The following is a 16,006-nucleotide window of genomic DNA, read 5'->3' as shown; positions in this document are numbered from 1 at the left end:
TGATCAACAAAACATATCAACGGCAGATCAATCTGCGTTACAGTGAGAAGATGTGTTTAGAAAAAAACCATTTTGACTTCATATTGTATGGTGGTTTATTCATGTACACAACAGTCTAAAAACATTAACACAGAAAGAGATTAGAACACATTACTTAAGGAATCCACATGGGGGGGGGGCAGTCTTTAGGGCAATCATTTCAAATGTGCACTTTGAAATATCTATTGACAAAACTACAAACAACATGGCAATTGATATAAAACTAAGTATTTTTGATCCTGGAATGAGAGATCATAGAGATTAACATTTGACAAGGATGGAATGTCTTCCCTTCTGTTGACAATATAAAATCTCACTAGTAGAGGACAAGCAAAACATTTACATTGATCATGGAATGGTAAGCAAGAACTGCGCTGATTGATGACTGAATTATTGCTTTTGAGTATTTTTTCATCTAAATGGATTGCATCGCTCTCACCATGATGAATCGTGGCGTAAACATGTGATTACTCCGTTTGGGGGGGGGGGTGAAAGCTCCTTGCTGAACGAATCCCATGCAGATCTAATCCTCTTTGTGTGTCGTCACACGTTTCCCGCCTTTTTTTCTGGTGAATGATAACAGAAAAAATGAAATATATTAAAATATATATTTAAAAATCTGAACATTCATAGAAAACATTTGAATTAGTAGCAGACATGGTGCTGACTGATAGTCTTAGATCTTTGTGAAGTGTTAGTATTACTCAAGACTATTGGACAGATTCACAGCATTCGACTTACTCCTTAGGGTGAATCCCAATATTGTAGACATGGCCCCTGACTGAAAACTGTGAATCAAACATGCAGGAAAAACTACTTTCATCGATAAACTGGTACCCCAGGGAGAAAGGCGCTTAATCTTGTTCCTAGACAGCCCAAGTGACACTTTGATTTAACTACTAATCCTTTGATTGACTAAACATTATTGATGTTCTTTGACCCGTTTTCCCTACAATAATGAAGTGGCCCTGTTATACACAGTGACCTTACTATTGTGTGCTGTGACATGGATACCTGTGAGTAACCGTTTGGTTCAGTGGTTCTTTCCCTGACTATTCACATGTTTCATGTTACCTACTGCAGCGTTGAGTGTCCTTAAAGGGATTTCAAAGTGTTGCATCAAAGTAGGTGAATGGATTTCAGTATCACATAATTACACTACGCTTCCACTTAAAGCTTCACCCAGCACCATATTTGTAAACGCTCAATGACGAAAACTGATGGCAATATCACATCACCTTTTCTTGAACAGTTAGAAAATGAGAAGAACTTTCTGGACAATGGTCAAAAGTGTTCCCACTATTGGCATAATGAGAACACTTTTGACCATTGTCCAGAAAGTTCTTCTCATTTTCTAACTGTTCAGTGGCCGCTGACATAATTGTCTGTACGATGGATGCAGCAGCCTCATAGATCATCCTCTTCCGCGTTTCCTCTTGGTAACGTGGCTCAGCGTTGGCCTCCCCTGACTCAGAATGGGACCCTCCATTTTGAGGAGGCCCCCCCTAGCCTCTAACTCAAAGCTAGTCCCTAGTTCTAATTTGGCCTGTGTCATCATGTTAGCTCCATTTTGCTGGAGGTCATCATCACCACAGTCTATTTCTACGGCAAACTCACCGATTTGGGCAACTGCATTTCCTGTGCCGAGGTTCAGTATCTTCGCGTCCTTCGTGGAGTTGGTGTTTTCTTGTTTGGCCTCGTCTGTTGGTCCGTCTTTCTTCGGGGTCGTTTCATGATTGTGTACGGCGTCTTCTTCGGGCGTGCCGTTCGAGCACCCATTCTCACCGTTGATTTTCACCTCTGCCACGGGCTCTGCTGGTGCTGCGGGCTTGGCTGAGTTGGCCTTCTCTGGCTCGGGACCAGACAGTGTGCTCGTTGCGGGCTCCTTTGCCTCTCCGTCGGCGGCTGTGTGCTCATTGACCACCTGAACCACTCCTTTGTCGTTGCTCTCGCCCTGGGCAGCGTCTGCTTCTCCCTGCTGGCTGTCAGACGTGCCAGCCGCGCCCTCTGTGTTCTTCGCCTCCCCATCTTCTGCCTCCTCACCCTCTTTCGGAGCTCCGTCTCCCTGGTCCACGCTGGTGCTTTTCCCCTTTCTCATTATGAAGTTTTTCAGCGAAACGGCGCGGTTGAAGTGCGTTCGCTTGGTCTTGGCCGACTTGGTCTGCTCTTTGCCTGCCTCTTCCGTCTGCTCGGCCAGTTCAGATGCGGCAGCACCTTCCTCCTCCCCGCTGGCAGCCACCATGTCAGCTGACCGCTTGGACTTGGGGATCACGCGTTTCTTGAAGGAGGTCCAGATCTCATCTGCGTGTTGGTTCATTGATTTGTGTGGGGCGGCGGTGGCTCCTTTTTCCTCCTCTCCGTCTGTGTTGGTCTTCTCCTGTGTTTCGCCGTCTACCTGTGCCTTGGCTTCGTCTGTTTCAGGCGCAGCCGCTTCATCGTTCTCTGTGGCGTTTTCCTCCCCTTCCGCCGTATCGCCCTTAGCGGCTTTGCTGATGCCTACGACTGACGGGTCTCTCTTCAGCCCCTGGAATGTCCATGACCTTTTCAGTTTCCACCGTTTCTGGCCACTGGATTCTGAAGCCTTGGAGTCCAGTGTACTTGTGTCACCAGGTGTGCCCCCAGATGCACCCTCGCTACCTTCAGCCTCCTTAGACTCTTCTGTGCTCTTCTTGTGACTCTTCTGGGCCATAAGCTTCTTAAAGGAATGCCAGCGTTTCATGTGTTTGGTCGCTGCACTGGAGGCAGGCTTCTCTGACTCTTCTGCTGCCGGGGCATCTTCCAGTGTGTCCGCTGTGGCATTGAGGGCCTCAGGGTCCTCTAACCTGTCCAAGGATTTGGATCGGACCTTCACCTGGTTCTCCGGCGCTTTCTCAATGGCCTGGTCCTCTGCCGCTGCCTCTGTGCCATTGGCTGCCGGCTCTTCTGCTTGGTCAGAGGCCTTTTTCTGCTCTGTGTTGCCTTCTCCATTAGCCTCCACAGCCTCAGTGCTCTGCTCCTTCTTCTTCTTCCCTCCCATGACTTTTCCCAGTCCACTCTTATTCAGGAAGGAAGAGAAAATATTCTCAGAGGCCTGTTTAGCTTTGCCATCGGCCGGCTGCTCTGTGCTCTCTGTGGTCTCCCCGGCAGGTTGTACCTCTTCGGGTGGAGACGTGACAGCCTCTGTGACAGTCTCTGAGTTTGTGGGCTCCACCTCTGTTTTGGTCTCGGTGGTGGTGGTGGTGCCCTCTTCCTGTACAGGTGCTGCACAGGCATCTGTCGCCGCCATATCCGCAAAAAAGGTGTCTGTCGTTTATATCCCCTCTTTTTCTTCAGTAGTTCAGGTTAGTTCCTTTTGTGCTTGAATGGACTGAGTTCATTGATCACGAGCTGACACGTATGGCAGTATTCCCATCCAACTTCCCTTTGGAGAGGAGGGCCTCTGCATCATATTCCGTGGTGAGAATGGGGGGCCACGAACCTGGTGGAAATGAAATGAGAAAGGATTCAATGTATAAATCAACAACAGACAGTCCATTACTTAGTCATGGGTACTCCAGACCGAGCAGATGCAATACACACTGCATCTCTACAACAGCAAGGCTCTGCTCAAAAGGATTTAAAGCCAATGTATCCAAGCACAAACCAACATAATGTTTCGTGACAAATTCTACGCGAGAGGTGATGGGTATTTTGAAGAATGGGGAAATGACATGTATGGCCCAGAGCAGTCAGAGGGTAATAAACACAGGGCATAACATGCTCCAGATAATCTCATGTTGCCACAAGGGTTTGACTCCCGTCACCTAGATGCTAGAGAGCATTGCTGTTTAGAAAAGTGGATCAGTGGTTTTGTTTAGTATTCAGCACCATTTGAAGGGTTTACGTCTGGGCTTTAGTATCCAGGAAAAACAAGCTGACATCCTAGATTGTAAGCTTAAACAATAACATGCAATGACAGCAAGAGGCGAGTGAAAATCTAAAATCTTCAGCAAATCTCCATAATGGCAAATGACAAAGAAAAAGGTGTAGCTAATTTTAAAATGTCTTTAAAACATAAAATGTCTGCTTCCAAAGCAAAAGCCACCCTGATCATTCTTATCTGGGAAAATGTTCATAATTGCATCATAACATCATTAAAGGTTATAGGCAAAAACAAAAACTAACAAATGCCCTATTTGCTCTGGCCATGATTTTCTATAGACTCGACCCCCCTTATTATAGACATCTCTTCACCCAGACAACCCCTTTATCTCCTATCGTGTTGTGGAGCACTTCCCTTGTTTTCCAGTCTGCAATGGGTTATTTTGTAACGTAGCAATGTCATCCATGGTTAAGCTATCTTTATTGATTAATACCGATTTCACGTTCTCTCCAAATCATCCATCTGAGAATTTGAAATAATACATTTTCTCTCCAATCTAAAACACCAGAGATGCACCTTATGATGTAGGCTAGTCATACTTTGGCATATTCGATTATTCAAACGGTCCCTGTGACTGCATGTGACGTAAAATGATGACAGCAACATACATTGTAATATCATTTTCTTGTATTTCGATTAAGGAGCACGATACCAATAACACATTTGAATCTGATTTCCCAGTTTGGTTACTACTGCGTGCAAATGTGCGTCCCTGGAGGGTGTGGAGACCACGCTTGCATGTCCTGCCACAAGTACAATCGCGCGCTTTAGCCTTTTTGTCCCGTTTTCATCGGAGTACTCTATTCCCCCTTTGTTATGTTAAACCAGCAGTGAGAGCGAGGGGGTTTAAGATGCCCCTGCGATTGAGTTTAGCTGTGAGCTCCAATCATGCGCTGCAGAAATAGAACATAATTTTAATGAGGGAGAGAGCGGGAGAAATGGGGGGGGGGGGGCGGGTTCACCGGTGTGTCGTGAACAACAGTGTGAGCAACAATAGGGGCCTCGGCAATTTGCATTCAAAATAAAAGTGCCCCATTGAAACTAATGCAAATAGATAACAAAATAGTGGAATCATGCCACAATTGGACTAGATTTTTGTGGGGGAATGTTGTTATATAAATATTAGTTTAACACCACCCCCACAAAAAATATATCTTGAAATTGCACTGCATAGCCTACTTATCAATGGTGTAAAGTACTTAGGTTAAAAAAAAAGTTGAAGTACTACTTAGCGGCATAATTTAACTTTTTGGTGCGACCCGACCAAATTCACATGGAAATGTGAGTAATAGATCTATCATTCTACTTTAAGGCAAGTCTAAGAAGCGGTAGATTTGTTCTGTGTGTGCTATTTCTATGCTTCCCGTTTTCAAGTTTTGTTTTTGCATATTTTACTTTCGGTTTTGTACACCAGCTTCAAATGGCTCAAACAAAAATGTTTTTTGTTATGGAAAAAATATTTCACAGATGGTACAATGACCCTCTACACTATATATACTTGCTCAAACAAAAATAGCTTTGGTTATGGAAAAAATATTTCACAGATGGTACAATGACTCTCTACATTTTGTCACGTAAACTCAAATTACGGGAACTGTTAAGAGTTTTAGCAACCAGGAAATGGCAGAGCGATTTCTTTATAGTGAAACTTTAAGTAGGGAAAGAGGGATACCTAGTCAGTTGTACAACTAAATGCATTCAACTGAAATGTGTCTTCCGCATTTAACCCAACCCCTCTGAATCAGAGGTGCAGGGGCTTCCTTAAATCAACATCCACGGAGCTTGGAGAACAGTGGGTTAACTGCCCTGTTCAGGAGCAGAACAGAACGTTTTTTTTTTTATCTTAGCTCAGGGATTCGATCCAGCAACTTTTCAGTTACTGGCCCAACACTCCTACCCTCCAGGCCACCTGCCGCCCCATGTAGGTTTTGGGGTATTTGTACTTTACTATTTACTAGGGATGCACGGATATTACATTTTTGGCCGATACCGATATCCGATATAGTTTTTTTGGCAAGGAAAATAGTGACGCCCATAGCAAGTAGCTCACAGATGTGCATTTTAACTAGAGATCGACCGATTAATCAGGGCCGATTTCAAGTTTTCATAACAATCGGTAATCGGCATTTTGGACACCGATTATGGCGATTACATTGCACTCCACGAGGAGAGCCTGCGTGGCAGGCTGACTACCTTTTACACGAGTGCAGCAAGAGCCAAGCTAAGTTGCTAGCTAGCATTAAACTTATCTTATAAAAAACAATCAATCTTAACATAATCACTAGTTAACTACACATGGTTGATGATATTACTAGTTTATCTAGCTTCTCCTGCGTTGCATATAATCGATGCGGTACCTGTTAATTTATCATTGAATCACAGCCTACTTCGCCAAACGGGTGATGATTTAACAAGCGCATTCGCGAAAAAAGCACTGTCGTTGCACCAATGTACCTAACCATAAACATCAATGCCTTTCTTTAAAATCAATACACAAGTATATATTTTTAAACCTGCATATTTAGTTAATATTGCCTGCTAACATGATTTTCTTTTAATGAGGGAAATTGTGTCACTTCTCTTGCGTTCCGTGCAAGCAGTCAGGGTATATGCAGCAGTTTGGGCTGCCAGGCTCGTTGCAAACTGTGTGAAGACCATTTCTTCCTAACAAAGACCGTAATTAATTTGCCGGAATTGTACATAATTATGACATAACATTTCAGGTTGTGCAATGTAACAGCAATATTTAGACTTAGGGATGCCACCCGTTAGATAAAATACAGAACGGCTCCGTATTTCACTGAAAGAATAAAAGTTTTGTTTTCGAAATGATAGCTTCCGGATTTTTACCATATTAATGACCTAAGGCTCGGATTTCTGGGTGTTAAATTATAATTAAGTCTATGATTTGATATATTCAAACAGCACTTTCCTGCATTTACCAGCAGCTCTTCGCTGTACTTCAAGCATTGCACTGTTTATGACTTCAAGCCTATAAACTCCCGAGATTAGGCTGGCAATACTATAGTGCCTATAAGAACATCCAATTGTCAAAGGTATATGAAATACAAATGGTATAGAGAGAAATAGTCCTATAATTCCTATAATAACTACAACCTAAAACTTCTTACCTGGGAACATTGAAGACTCATGTTAAAAGGAACCACCAGCTTTCATATGTTCTCATGTTCTGAGCAAGGAACTTAAATGTTAGCTTTTTTACATGGCAAATATTGTACTTTTACTTTCTTCTCCAACACTTTGTTTTTGCATTATTTAAACCAAATTGAATACGTTTCATTATTTATTTGAGACTAAATAGATTTTATTGATGTATTAAGTTAAAATAAAAGTGTTCATTCAGTATTGTTGTAGTTGTCATTATTACACACATATATATATATATACACACACACATATATATAAAAATAAATAAATATATATCGGCCGATTAATCGGTTCCGGCTTTTTTTGGTCCTCCAATAATCGGTATCGGCGCTGAAAAATCATAATCGTCGAACTCTAATTTCAACAATACTGTGTAACTCCGGTAGGGCAACATCTGAAAAATAGCACCTACTTGGTAGTGTGTACTGGGGCTCGAGGTGCTCGACCAGTCAGCGAAAGCCAACATCATCCACGACAGAGAACAGTTGATTGTCAAGGGCAATGAAAATCCATCATCTTGACATTAATGGATTTTGCCTTTGAGTTGTCTCGCTGAATTTTCATACTCTTTCAAATGATTGCTTGACTGGAAGTTGTTTAGTTGTTGGAAGTGTGCACTTAGTATTTTTCTGCTTTTGTTCTGTGTAGCTCTGTATTTTTCGTGGCATCATTACGTCATCTACCTACGTTATATAGGTATGCACGTCAGCTTTGACATTAGTTTAACACCGATGTGCAAAACCAGACAATCGGCCAATGTCGATGTTGGCATTTTTAGCTTATATTGGCCCGATTCCGATATGCTCACCGGTATATCGTGCATCTCTACTATTTACTCCACTATATTCCTAAAGAAAACATGTACTTTGTACTCCCATGTATTTTCCCTGACACCAAATACTGTGTTTGTAAATTATGTCTGAGTGTTGGAGTGTGCCCTTGTATGTCCGTAAATAAAATAAAAAACAAGCCATTTGTACCGGTTGGTTTGCTTAATATACTGAACAAAAATATAAACGTACATGTAAAGTGTTGTTCCATGAGCTGAAATATAAGATAGAATACATTTTCAATATGCACAAAAAGATCATCTCTCTCACATTTTGGGAACAAATTTGCTTACATCCCTGTTAGTGAGCATTTCTCCTTTGCCAAGATAATCTATCCACCTGACAGGTGTGACATATCAATAAGCTGATTAAACAGCATGATCATTACACAACTGCAGCTTGTGCTGGGGGACAGTAAAAGGCCACTCGAAAATGTGCAGTTTTGTCACAACACAATGCCACAAGTTGAGGGAGCGTGCAATTGGCGTGCTGACTGCAGTAATGTCCTCAAGAGCTGTTGCCAGATAATGTAATGCATTCCTCTACCAATGTTGTTTTTGAGAATTTGGCAGTTCGTCCAACCGGCCTCACAACCGCAGACCAAGTGTAACCATGCCAGCCCAGGACCTCCACATCCGGCTTCTTCATCTGCTGGATCGTCTGAGATCAGCTACCCGGACAGCTGATGAAAGTGTGGGTTTACACAACCGAAGAATTTCTGCACGATCTGTCAGAAACCGTCTCAGGGAAGCTCAACGGGCCGACTTCAATGGGCAAATGCTCACCTTTGGAGGAGTGTGCTCTTCACGGATGAATCCCATTTTCAACTGTACTGGGCAGATGGAAGACATGTGGACGAGCGGTTTGCTGATGTCAACATTTTGAACAGTGACCCATGGTGGCGGTGGGGTTATGATATGTGCATGCATAAGCTAAGGACAACGAATACAATTGCATTTTATCGGTGGCAATTTGAATGGACAGAGATGCCGTGACGAGATCCTGAGGCTCATTGTCATGCCATTCATCCGCCTCATCACCTCATGTTTCAGCATGATAATGCACGGCCCTGTGTCGCAAAAATCTGTACACAATTCCTGGAAGCTGAAAATGTCCTACTTCCTCCACGGCCTGCATACTCACCAGACATGTCACCCATTGAGCATGTTTGGGATGCTCTGGATCAACGTGTACAACAGCGTGTTCCAGTTCCCGCCAATATCCAGCAACTTTGCACAGCCAAATGTGTCACGCTGCATGAAGCAAATGGGGGTCACACAATTTTTATCCACATCCCCTACCTTTTTTAAGGCATCGTCCAACAGATGCATATCTGTATTCCCAGTCATGTGAAATCCTTACGATAAGGCCTAATGAATTTATTTAATTGACTGACTTGCATAAACAATGCAAAAAAGCTAAAAGTAACCCAAGCATAAACAATGCAAAAAAGCTACATGTAACCCAAGGTTACTCATTAAGTACAAAACAAGCAACCCTGCTCCTAAATCCATGGCACACCAGCTCCGTAACTCAGTAAATTGTTGCATGTTGCGTTTATATTTTTGTTCAGGATATAAGGAATTTTTCCACCACTGATACTTATATATGCACTCCACTCCACTGTACAAACTATGGATTCTACATCCATGAAATTGGGGATCAACCTACCTAGTGACACACACAGAACACAATTCTGTAGAGTTTACACAAATATTAGCGTCTTAGCTCTTATTGCAGGACTTTGACTGGGGAAAATCACCTCCCCAGTTAGTCTTATCATGCGTATTGAAACTCATATTGCACTCTACAGCCTAACCCAGCGTTTCCCAAACTCGGTAACCCAAAGGGTGTACCTCTTGGTTTTGGCCCTAACACTAGACAGCCGATTCAAATGATCAAAGCTTCGTGATTAGTTGAATCAGCTGTGTAGTGCTAGGGAAAAAACCAAAACGTGCACCCATTGGGATCCTGAGGACCGAGTTTGGGAAACCCTAGCCTAACCTATGGATTGTGCACCCATAAAATGTATCAGCCTACTCAGTGACACCCACAGAACAAAAATCTGTAGAGTTTAAACACATATTAGCGTCTTAGTTTATTATGCGCAATACAAGCCAAGTTGGGAGTTTATTTTCCCACAGTCAAAGTCCCACAATAAGAGCTAAGATGATATTTGTGTAAAATCTACAGAATTATGTTCTGTGGGTGTCACTGGGTATGCTGATACCCCATTTCATGGGTGCACAATCCATAGATTAATCTGTACAATGCATATTAGTATGTATGTAGTCCAATTGTGGCAGGATTCCACTATTTGTGTACGTTTCAAGTAGGGGACTTTTATTTTGAAAGCAAACCGCCGATTCCACTGTTGTTGCTCACGCTAATGTTTTTCACGACACACTGGTGAAAAAGCCAATGCATATGCTTGAGACAGCAGGTGCCCGTGCTTTTCAAACGCTCATTTGCATTGCTAATGTAACAAAGCCACAAGCCCCGTTTTGTGTAGGCTAGCCTAAAATAAACGTCTACCGATTTTTTTTTAACTTATGTTTTCCTCTCGAAATGTTTGGGCTATAGCCTATGGTAAGGGAATTCAAGCCGTTGATTTAACCACAACAGACATGATTTCCAAGTTGTAGCCAAGTCGCATTCCGAACAATAGATGGGCTGGCCTATTGAGAAAGCTGTCCCGCGTTATAACGCGTAAATGCATCATCAATGGTAAAAGTCATGTCGAGGAAAAAAATGCTTTGTAGCCATCTTTTCGATGAATGAGTCAATATTACATTCATATAATCCTGGAAGCAACACATGCGTGATTAGTAATTTGAAATCTTCACTGATAAAAACAACAGCGCCACATTCCCAACAAATGCAGCGCTCGTCCATTGTGAAGCTCATAGACTAGACATTCTCGAAACCTCTACACATTCTCTTAATGTTTTCCCTCTCGTGAGAGATCACATTTGTAAAATGGAATTGAGGTCCTACTTGGCCCGGTTTAAATTAACACTTGAATGCCTTTAAATGATAACGTGTGAGGAGGCAGTCTGGCGAATGGGAGTGGAAGTTGATTTAATGAGGAGCCTCAGGTACCAAAGTACGTTTTGGAGCGCACAATTGTCCTCCCAAACAAGTGGCTATCGAACCAAAGCAATGCCAGAAAAATACAAACATTTAATTTATGTAGGCTATCCAGAGTTGAGATGCACCGAGCGCGCACGTATCACCCATCAACAGCCTGTTTATAGTCCCTCAGCTTGTTTTTTGTTGGAGGATCTCAACGTTGTGCTGCCCATGCAATAGCTTCATCATCAATAGCCATATTGTATGACTATAAAGGTTAATTAAACGGTAAATGGAAATCACATAAGTCAATCATCATATGCATTTAATAGATTATTTAACAAACAGGCTACAAGAAAAAGAAAAAAAACGAATAATCTCTGCAAACCTTGTTTCGTGCGGCTAAATCCGTTTCTGTGTGCGGGAGAAAGGTAATAAACTGCTCCAGACGGGAAAAGACAAAAACTAAATCCCTGCTCGCATCCTCACGCCTTGAAGCAGCCAACCCAGTGTGGAGAATTGCGCGGGGACGTGAGGGTCGCGTTGGTATTAACAGACGCGCAGCTGCGGCTCCGCAAATACAGACCATCTATCTCACCCGTTGCCCTTAGCAACCATGGAGATCACCCACCCCACCCCCACTACTAAGCGGGTTAATTTTAGTAATTTAACCTTTATTTAACTAGGCAAGAGGGTTAGAGTACGGGTCGGAATTGTTTCCCTCAGTAATTTGCCCAGTTAGAGCGAAGAACCACTTGCATTTGATACGCGTAAAATTGTGCGATTTAAAGCGCAAAATCGCGTAATCTTGGGACAGGTTATCCCCCCATGTGCTCCCATTCCCATAATGTTGGTGTGCAGCGAACCGTTGCTTTGTATCGTGGTCTTGAACTCATGTGACTTGGGAACAATGGCCCTTCAAGCACATGAAGAACAATTGACACCTAGAGTGGATGGACTGTCCATTGAAATGTCAATTTATTTAATCAATCACAATGTCCACCACCAATGAAATACACAGAGGAAAAGCCCTTTTATTACATATTTGTTCTTCTTCTGGAAACCATCTCTTGATTCCACACTATGTATCAGCCTTCGCCTCACCAATCAGCATTGTTCAGCCATGTTGGAGAGCCAAGTGGCCATTTGCTTGCCATACAGTGAGACTGCAAAACAGAAGACAAATTAAGGTGTATGGAGAGAAATAGCCAATCACAAAAATTCCATCAGTGGGCCTGGGGCGCCAGAGCAGAGGGAGGATGCAGTGGAACATTGTGCCGTGTGCTCAGGCAGTCTATATGGATGCCATCATATTTGTCTGTGCCTATCTGTTTTAATATTGGACAACATTTGTCCCCTGGATAGAGTAAATTGTGCGCTGCACTGGAAAAGCATTGCTGCGTGATTCATATTTTATAAGACAGTACATCTGCGAGGACTTGGTCTCTTTCGTTCCCTGAGCCTTCATTTCCTTGTGGAGGATGCCAGCGTGTCTATCTGTGCAGGCTAGGCTACACTGCTGGCTTTGAGTCAGCAAGGCATCCATTTTATGGTTAAGGGCACAGGAGGGCATGGTGCAGCCGAGCCAGCCCAGTGTCATGCATGGCTCCATGTGAAATCCTCTCCTTATATAGGATGTTGCACGGTGCATCAATGGGTTTAAGAAAGGTGCAGACATTAGCCGAAGCGGGAATTCAGAATGTCACCAAAGTTTGGCTCAATAAATAATTTGGTGGGCATGGCTTGGTAGGGTGGAGGATGTTACAGTAGGTGGGGTTTCTAGCATCTATGCTTCCTCAACAACAACAACAACACAGTGGGCTCTCCCCAGTAACCCTCAGTTAGCTGTTCTTTTGGGGGTGGTCATTTATCTCCAGAGTGGGGTGTTTGTCTTTTGTGTGGGATCACCTGCTAGAACTGCTGGCTCTCCTATGCCTCTGACCAGCTTAGGCAGGTTGGAGCCAACGTGCCTGAAATATTTCATCATTCCTTCCCCTCCATCACTGGCTGATCCAATCAGAGAATACATTATTTTCAGCCGCTATCCGAGTGAGCAAATCCCAATGTCATTTGGATGTCGCAGACAGGCAGAGGGAAAGCTGTCTGTGCCTGGAGAGGCTCTCGCCGCCTCTGGTGACGTGTGTGTAGGGTAATGACATATTTGCCATTCAAGGGCTTGATCATAAATAACACACATTCAGATGCACCACTACATTTCAGTCATTTAGCAGACACACTTATCCAGAGTGATTTACAGGAGTAATTAGGGTTAAGTGCCTCACTCAAGGGCACACCGACAGATTCTTCACCTAGCTAGCTCAGGGATTCGAACCATCAACCTTTCGGTTACTAGCCCAAAGCTCTTAACCGCTAGGCTACCTGTCACCATAACAGTCAGTACAAATTAAGTTCCAACCTACAAGGGATGGGAGCTTTGAACAGTGTCAAAGTAATGGCTTTAGTTTTTGGCATTCTGTATTGGATGTCTGTCTGCTCTCAGACCCAGACATCCCACAGCCAGCAGACAGCAGAGTCCCTACAGGGACTGAAACATAAAAACAAATGTCCTCCAAGCGGAGGGATTTCAGTGTGAACACATTTAAGTGAAGCCTCACTAACGCCTGGCGACAGCGTGTGCATGTGTGTCAGGCTCACACTACCTGTCAACTCCATTTCCCGCTCTCTCGTCCAGGGCGACAAGGTCTTATTTTAAGAAGCCGTTTCTGCAGCCTGATGACCAGCATGCGCTCTGACACCCAGCCGTAAACACACTGGCTCGGAGGCGCTGGCAGCCAATCGAATTGTATCTGCAGCCCCTTCATTTACTGCAAATAGATTTACAATAGGCAGACATCACTGTCTATAAATGTATGGTGTTAGAAGGATTAAGCCTTCCATTTAATCAATGTGGACTGCAGAAACAATGACGAAGAATAGGAAGACTGTGGAGGAGGAGTCAGGGTTAAAAGGAGGGGGGGGGGGGGGGGGGTACTTTTCAATGCCTGTGCTTCGATGCATGCCTCGGCCAGCCCCCAAATATTTCTCACAAGACATCCATTCAGACGAATTAAAACATAGTGGAGGCGATAGGGAGGGGGAATTTATCTGGGCTAACAGTCATTGTCAACTGAAGTAGCCTAGGCACTGGAATTAAAGAGTGCTCAAAATCGTATCCGTCTTAGGAGAGAGCAAGGCAGTGCAAAGATATGTTTTTTTCATCTGGCCCGATTTGAGACATCCATTAGCATTTAGACAGAAAATGTTTGGGTTTTGATGTGCGCAGTCCTCCACTCTCTTTTTGGGTCCATTTAGGTAATGGCACTTTCCACGGTACATTAATCTGTGTAATTAGGTTTGAGCCACACTCTCCTCTGAAACAGATCGTGACGGGCCAGGGTACCTCTCTTTTTTGTTGTTGCAGTTTCTGCCCTGGAGGAAAATAGGTGGAATGCATTATTCTTTTTTTTATTATCTGATTTCAGTGCTCATCGAGAGCAGGGAGGAACCAATGGAGTACATGACTGTTTGACAGTGTTGACTCTGATGGACCCGCTGATGTACTGTGATTCACTGCTGAGGCAAATATGGAACACGCCTCTGGTTAGCTATCCAAATGAGGGAGGTGGTTTGCTTCCTGTGCGTTGTCAGACCATCCCAATCAACCTTCCCATAACCAAACAAACCAATGATTGGTTAAACCATAGACTATCATCCCATACCTAAACCAACTGCCACTTCAGAGTTCATCCGCACCAAAATGGATGCCATGACTGTCTTCACACGTCCATCCACCACCACCTGTAGGTGTCTTATGGGCACATCTCCCCTCATCTGTGTTCACAATGCATTTAGATACTTCATCTGGATGTCCAGGGAACGGTCCACACACACACAGAACAGAAAGCTGACCTTTCTAGATGTGCCGACTGGTTAATGTGTCGCTCACAGCGGAGGCCACGTCGACGCCACTGCTCATGCATGGGAGACTTTGGCGTTGCAGCTGTCATAGCCAGCCAATACTACAACAATCCTGTCCTGAAGTGATGCCTTCCCAGGGATTTCTCTATAATCTCTTTATGTGTGCACAACCTGTCAATCATGGCTGTTGTTGTGCCAGCCTCCCGCTGGGGGTTGGACGGGAGGGGTGTGATGTGGGGCCCTGGCCAATGGTGATCCATTCTGTCGATTAGCTGCATGCTATCTCATTATCATCTCACAGTGCTAGGCTGAGGGCAGAGACACGATGGGGACCGACCATGGATTTAGCCATTGTGACATAGGGTAGGGGACCTGTCTCAGAATATCTATGGAACACCAGAGCTACACAACTGTGAAACACCATTCTGTTAGTCAATCCCTCTGCCAACCCTAGTGGATATGAAAAACCTCTTTCCACAGGTGGGGAACATGTAAACCCTGTGCCCTAAATCTCAGGAGGTGAACATGTGTATATTCCTCGAACACTTGACATTTTCATTAGCTTAGTTGTAACCAGTAGTGTAAAGTACTACTAAAGTAGTTTTTTGGGGTATCTATACTTTCCTATTTATATTTTTGACAACTTTTACTTCACTACATTCCTAAAGAAAATGTACTTTTTACTCCATACATTTTCCCTGACACCCAAAAGTACTCGTTACATTTTGAATGCTTTGCAGGACAGAAAATGTTCAAATTCGCACACTTACCAAGAGAACATCCCAGGTCATCCTACTGCCTCCGATCTGATGGACTCACTAAACACAAATGCTTTGTTTGTAAAATTGTCTGAGTGTTGGAGTGTGAACCTGGCTATCCATAAATAAATAAAAAATAAAATTGTGCCATCTGGTTTGCTTAATATAAAAAGGAATTTTAAATTTGTACTTTTACTTTTGATACTTAAGTATATTTAAAACCACATACTTTTAGACTTACTCAAGTAGTATTTTACTGGATGACTTTCACTTTTGAGTCATTTTCTATTAAGGCATCTTTACTTTTACTCAAGTATGAC

General features: G+C 43.4%; 1 protein-coding gene across 1 annotated transcript; it reads right to left on the bottom strand.

Moving 5' to 3' along the window:
- Nucleotides 1–77: 77 nt before the first annotated feature.
- LOC106580758 (uncharacterized) lies at nucleotides 78–11,856 on the bottom strand. The gene is made up of 3 exons (XM_014162140.3): nucleotides 11,399–11,856; nucleotides 1,657–3,496; nucleotides 78–605 (listed from the first exon to the last, which is right to left on the bottom strand). The coding sequence occupies exons 2-3, from the start codon at nucleotides 3,302–3,304 to the stop codon at nucleotides 583–585; spliced, it is 1,671 nt and encodes a 556-aa protein (XP_014017615.2). The 5' UTR covers nucleotides 3,305–3,496; nucleotides 11,399–11,856; the 3' UTR covers nucleotides 78–582.
- Nucleotides 11,857–16,006: the final 4,150 nt, after the last annotated feature.

The sequence above is a fragment of the Salmo salar genome, chromosome 20, assembly GCF_965601325.2.
Source record: "Salmo salar chromosome 20, fSalSal1, whole genome shotgun sequence".
NCBI classification, from domain to species: Eukaryota; Metazoa; Chordata; class Actinopteri; order Salmoniformes; family Salmonidae; genus Salmo; species Salmo salar.
Note: the sequence above shows the minus strand (reverse complement) of the source record. Positions and strands in the feature narration are given on the sequence as shown.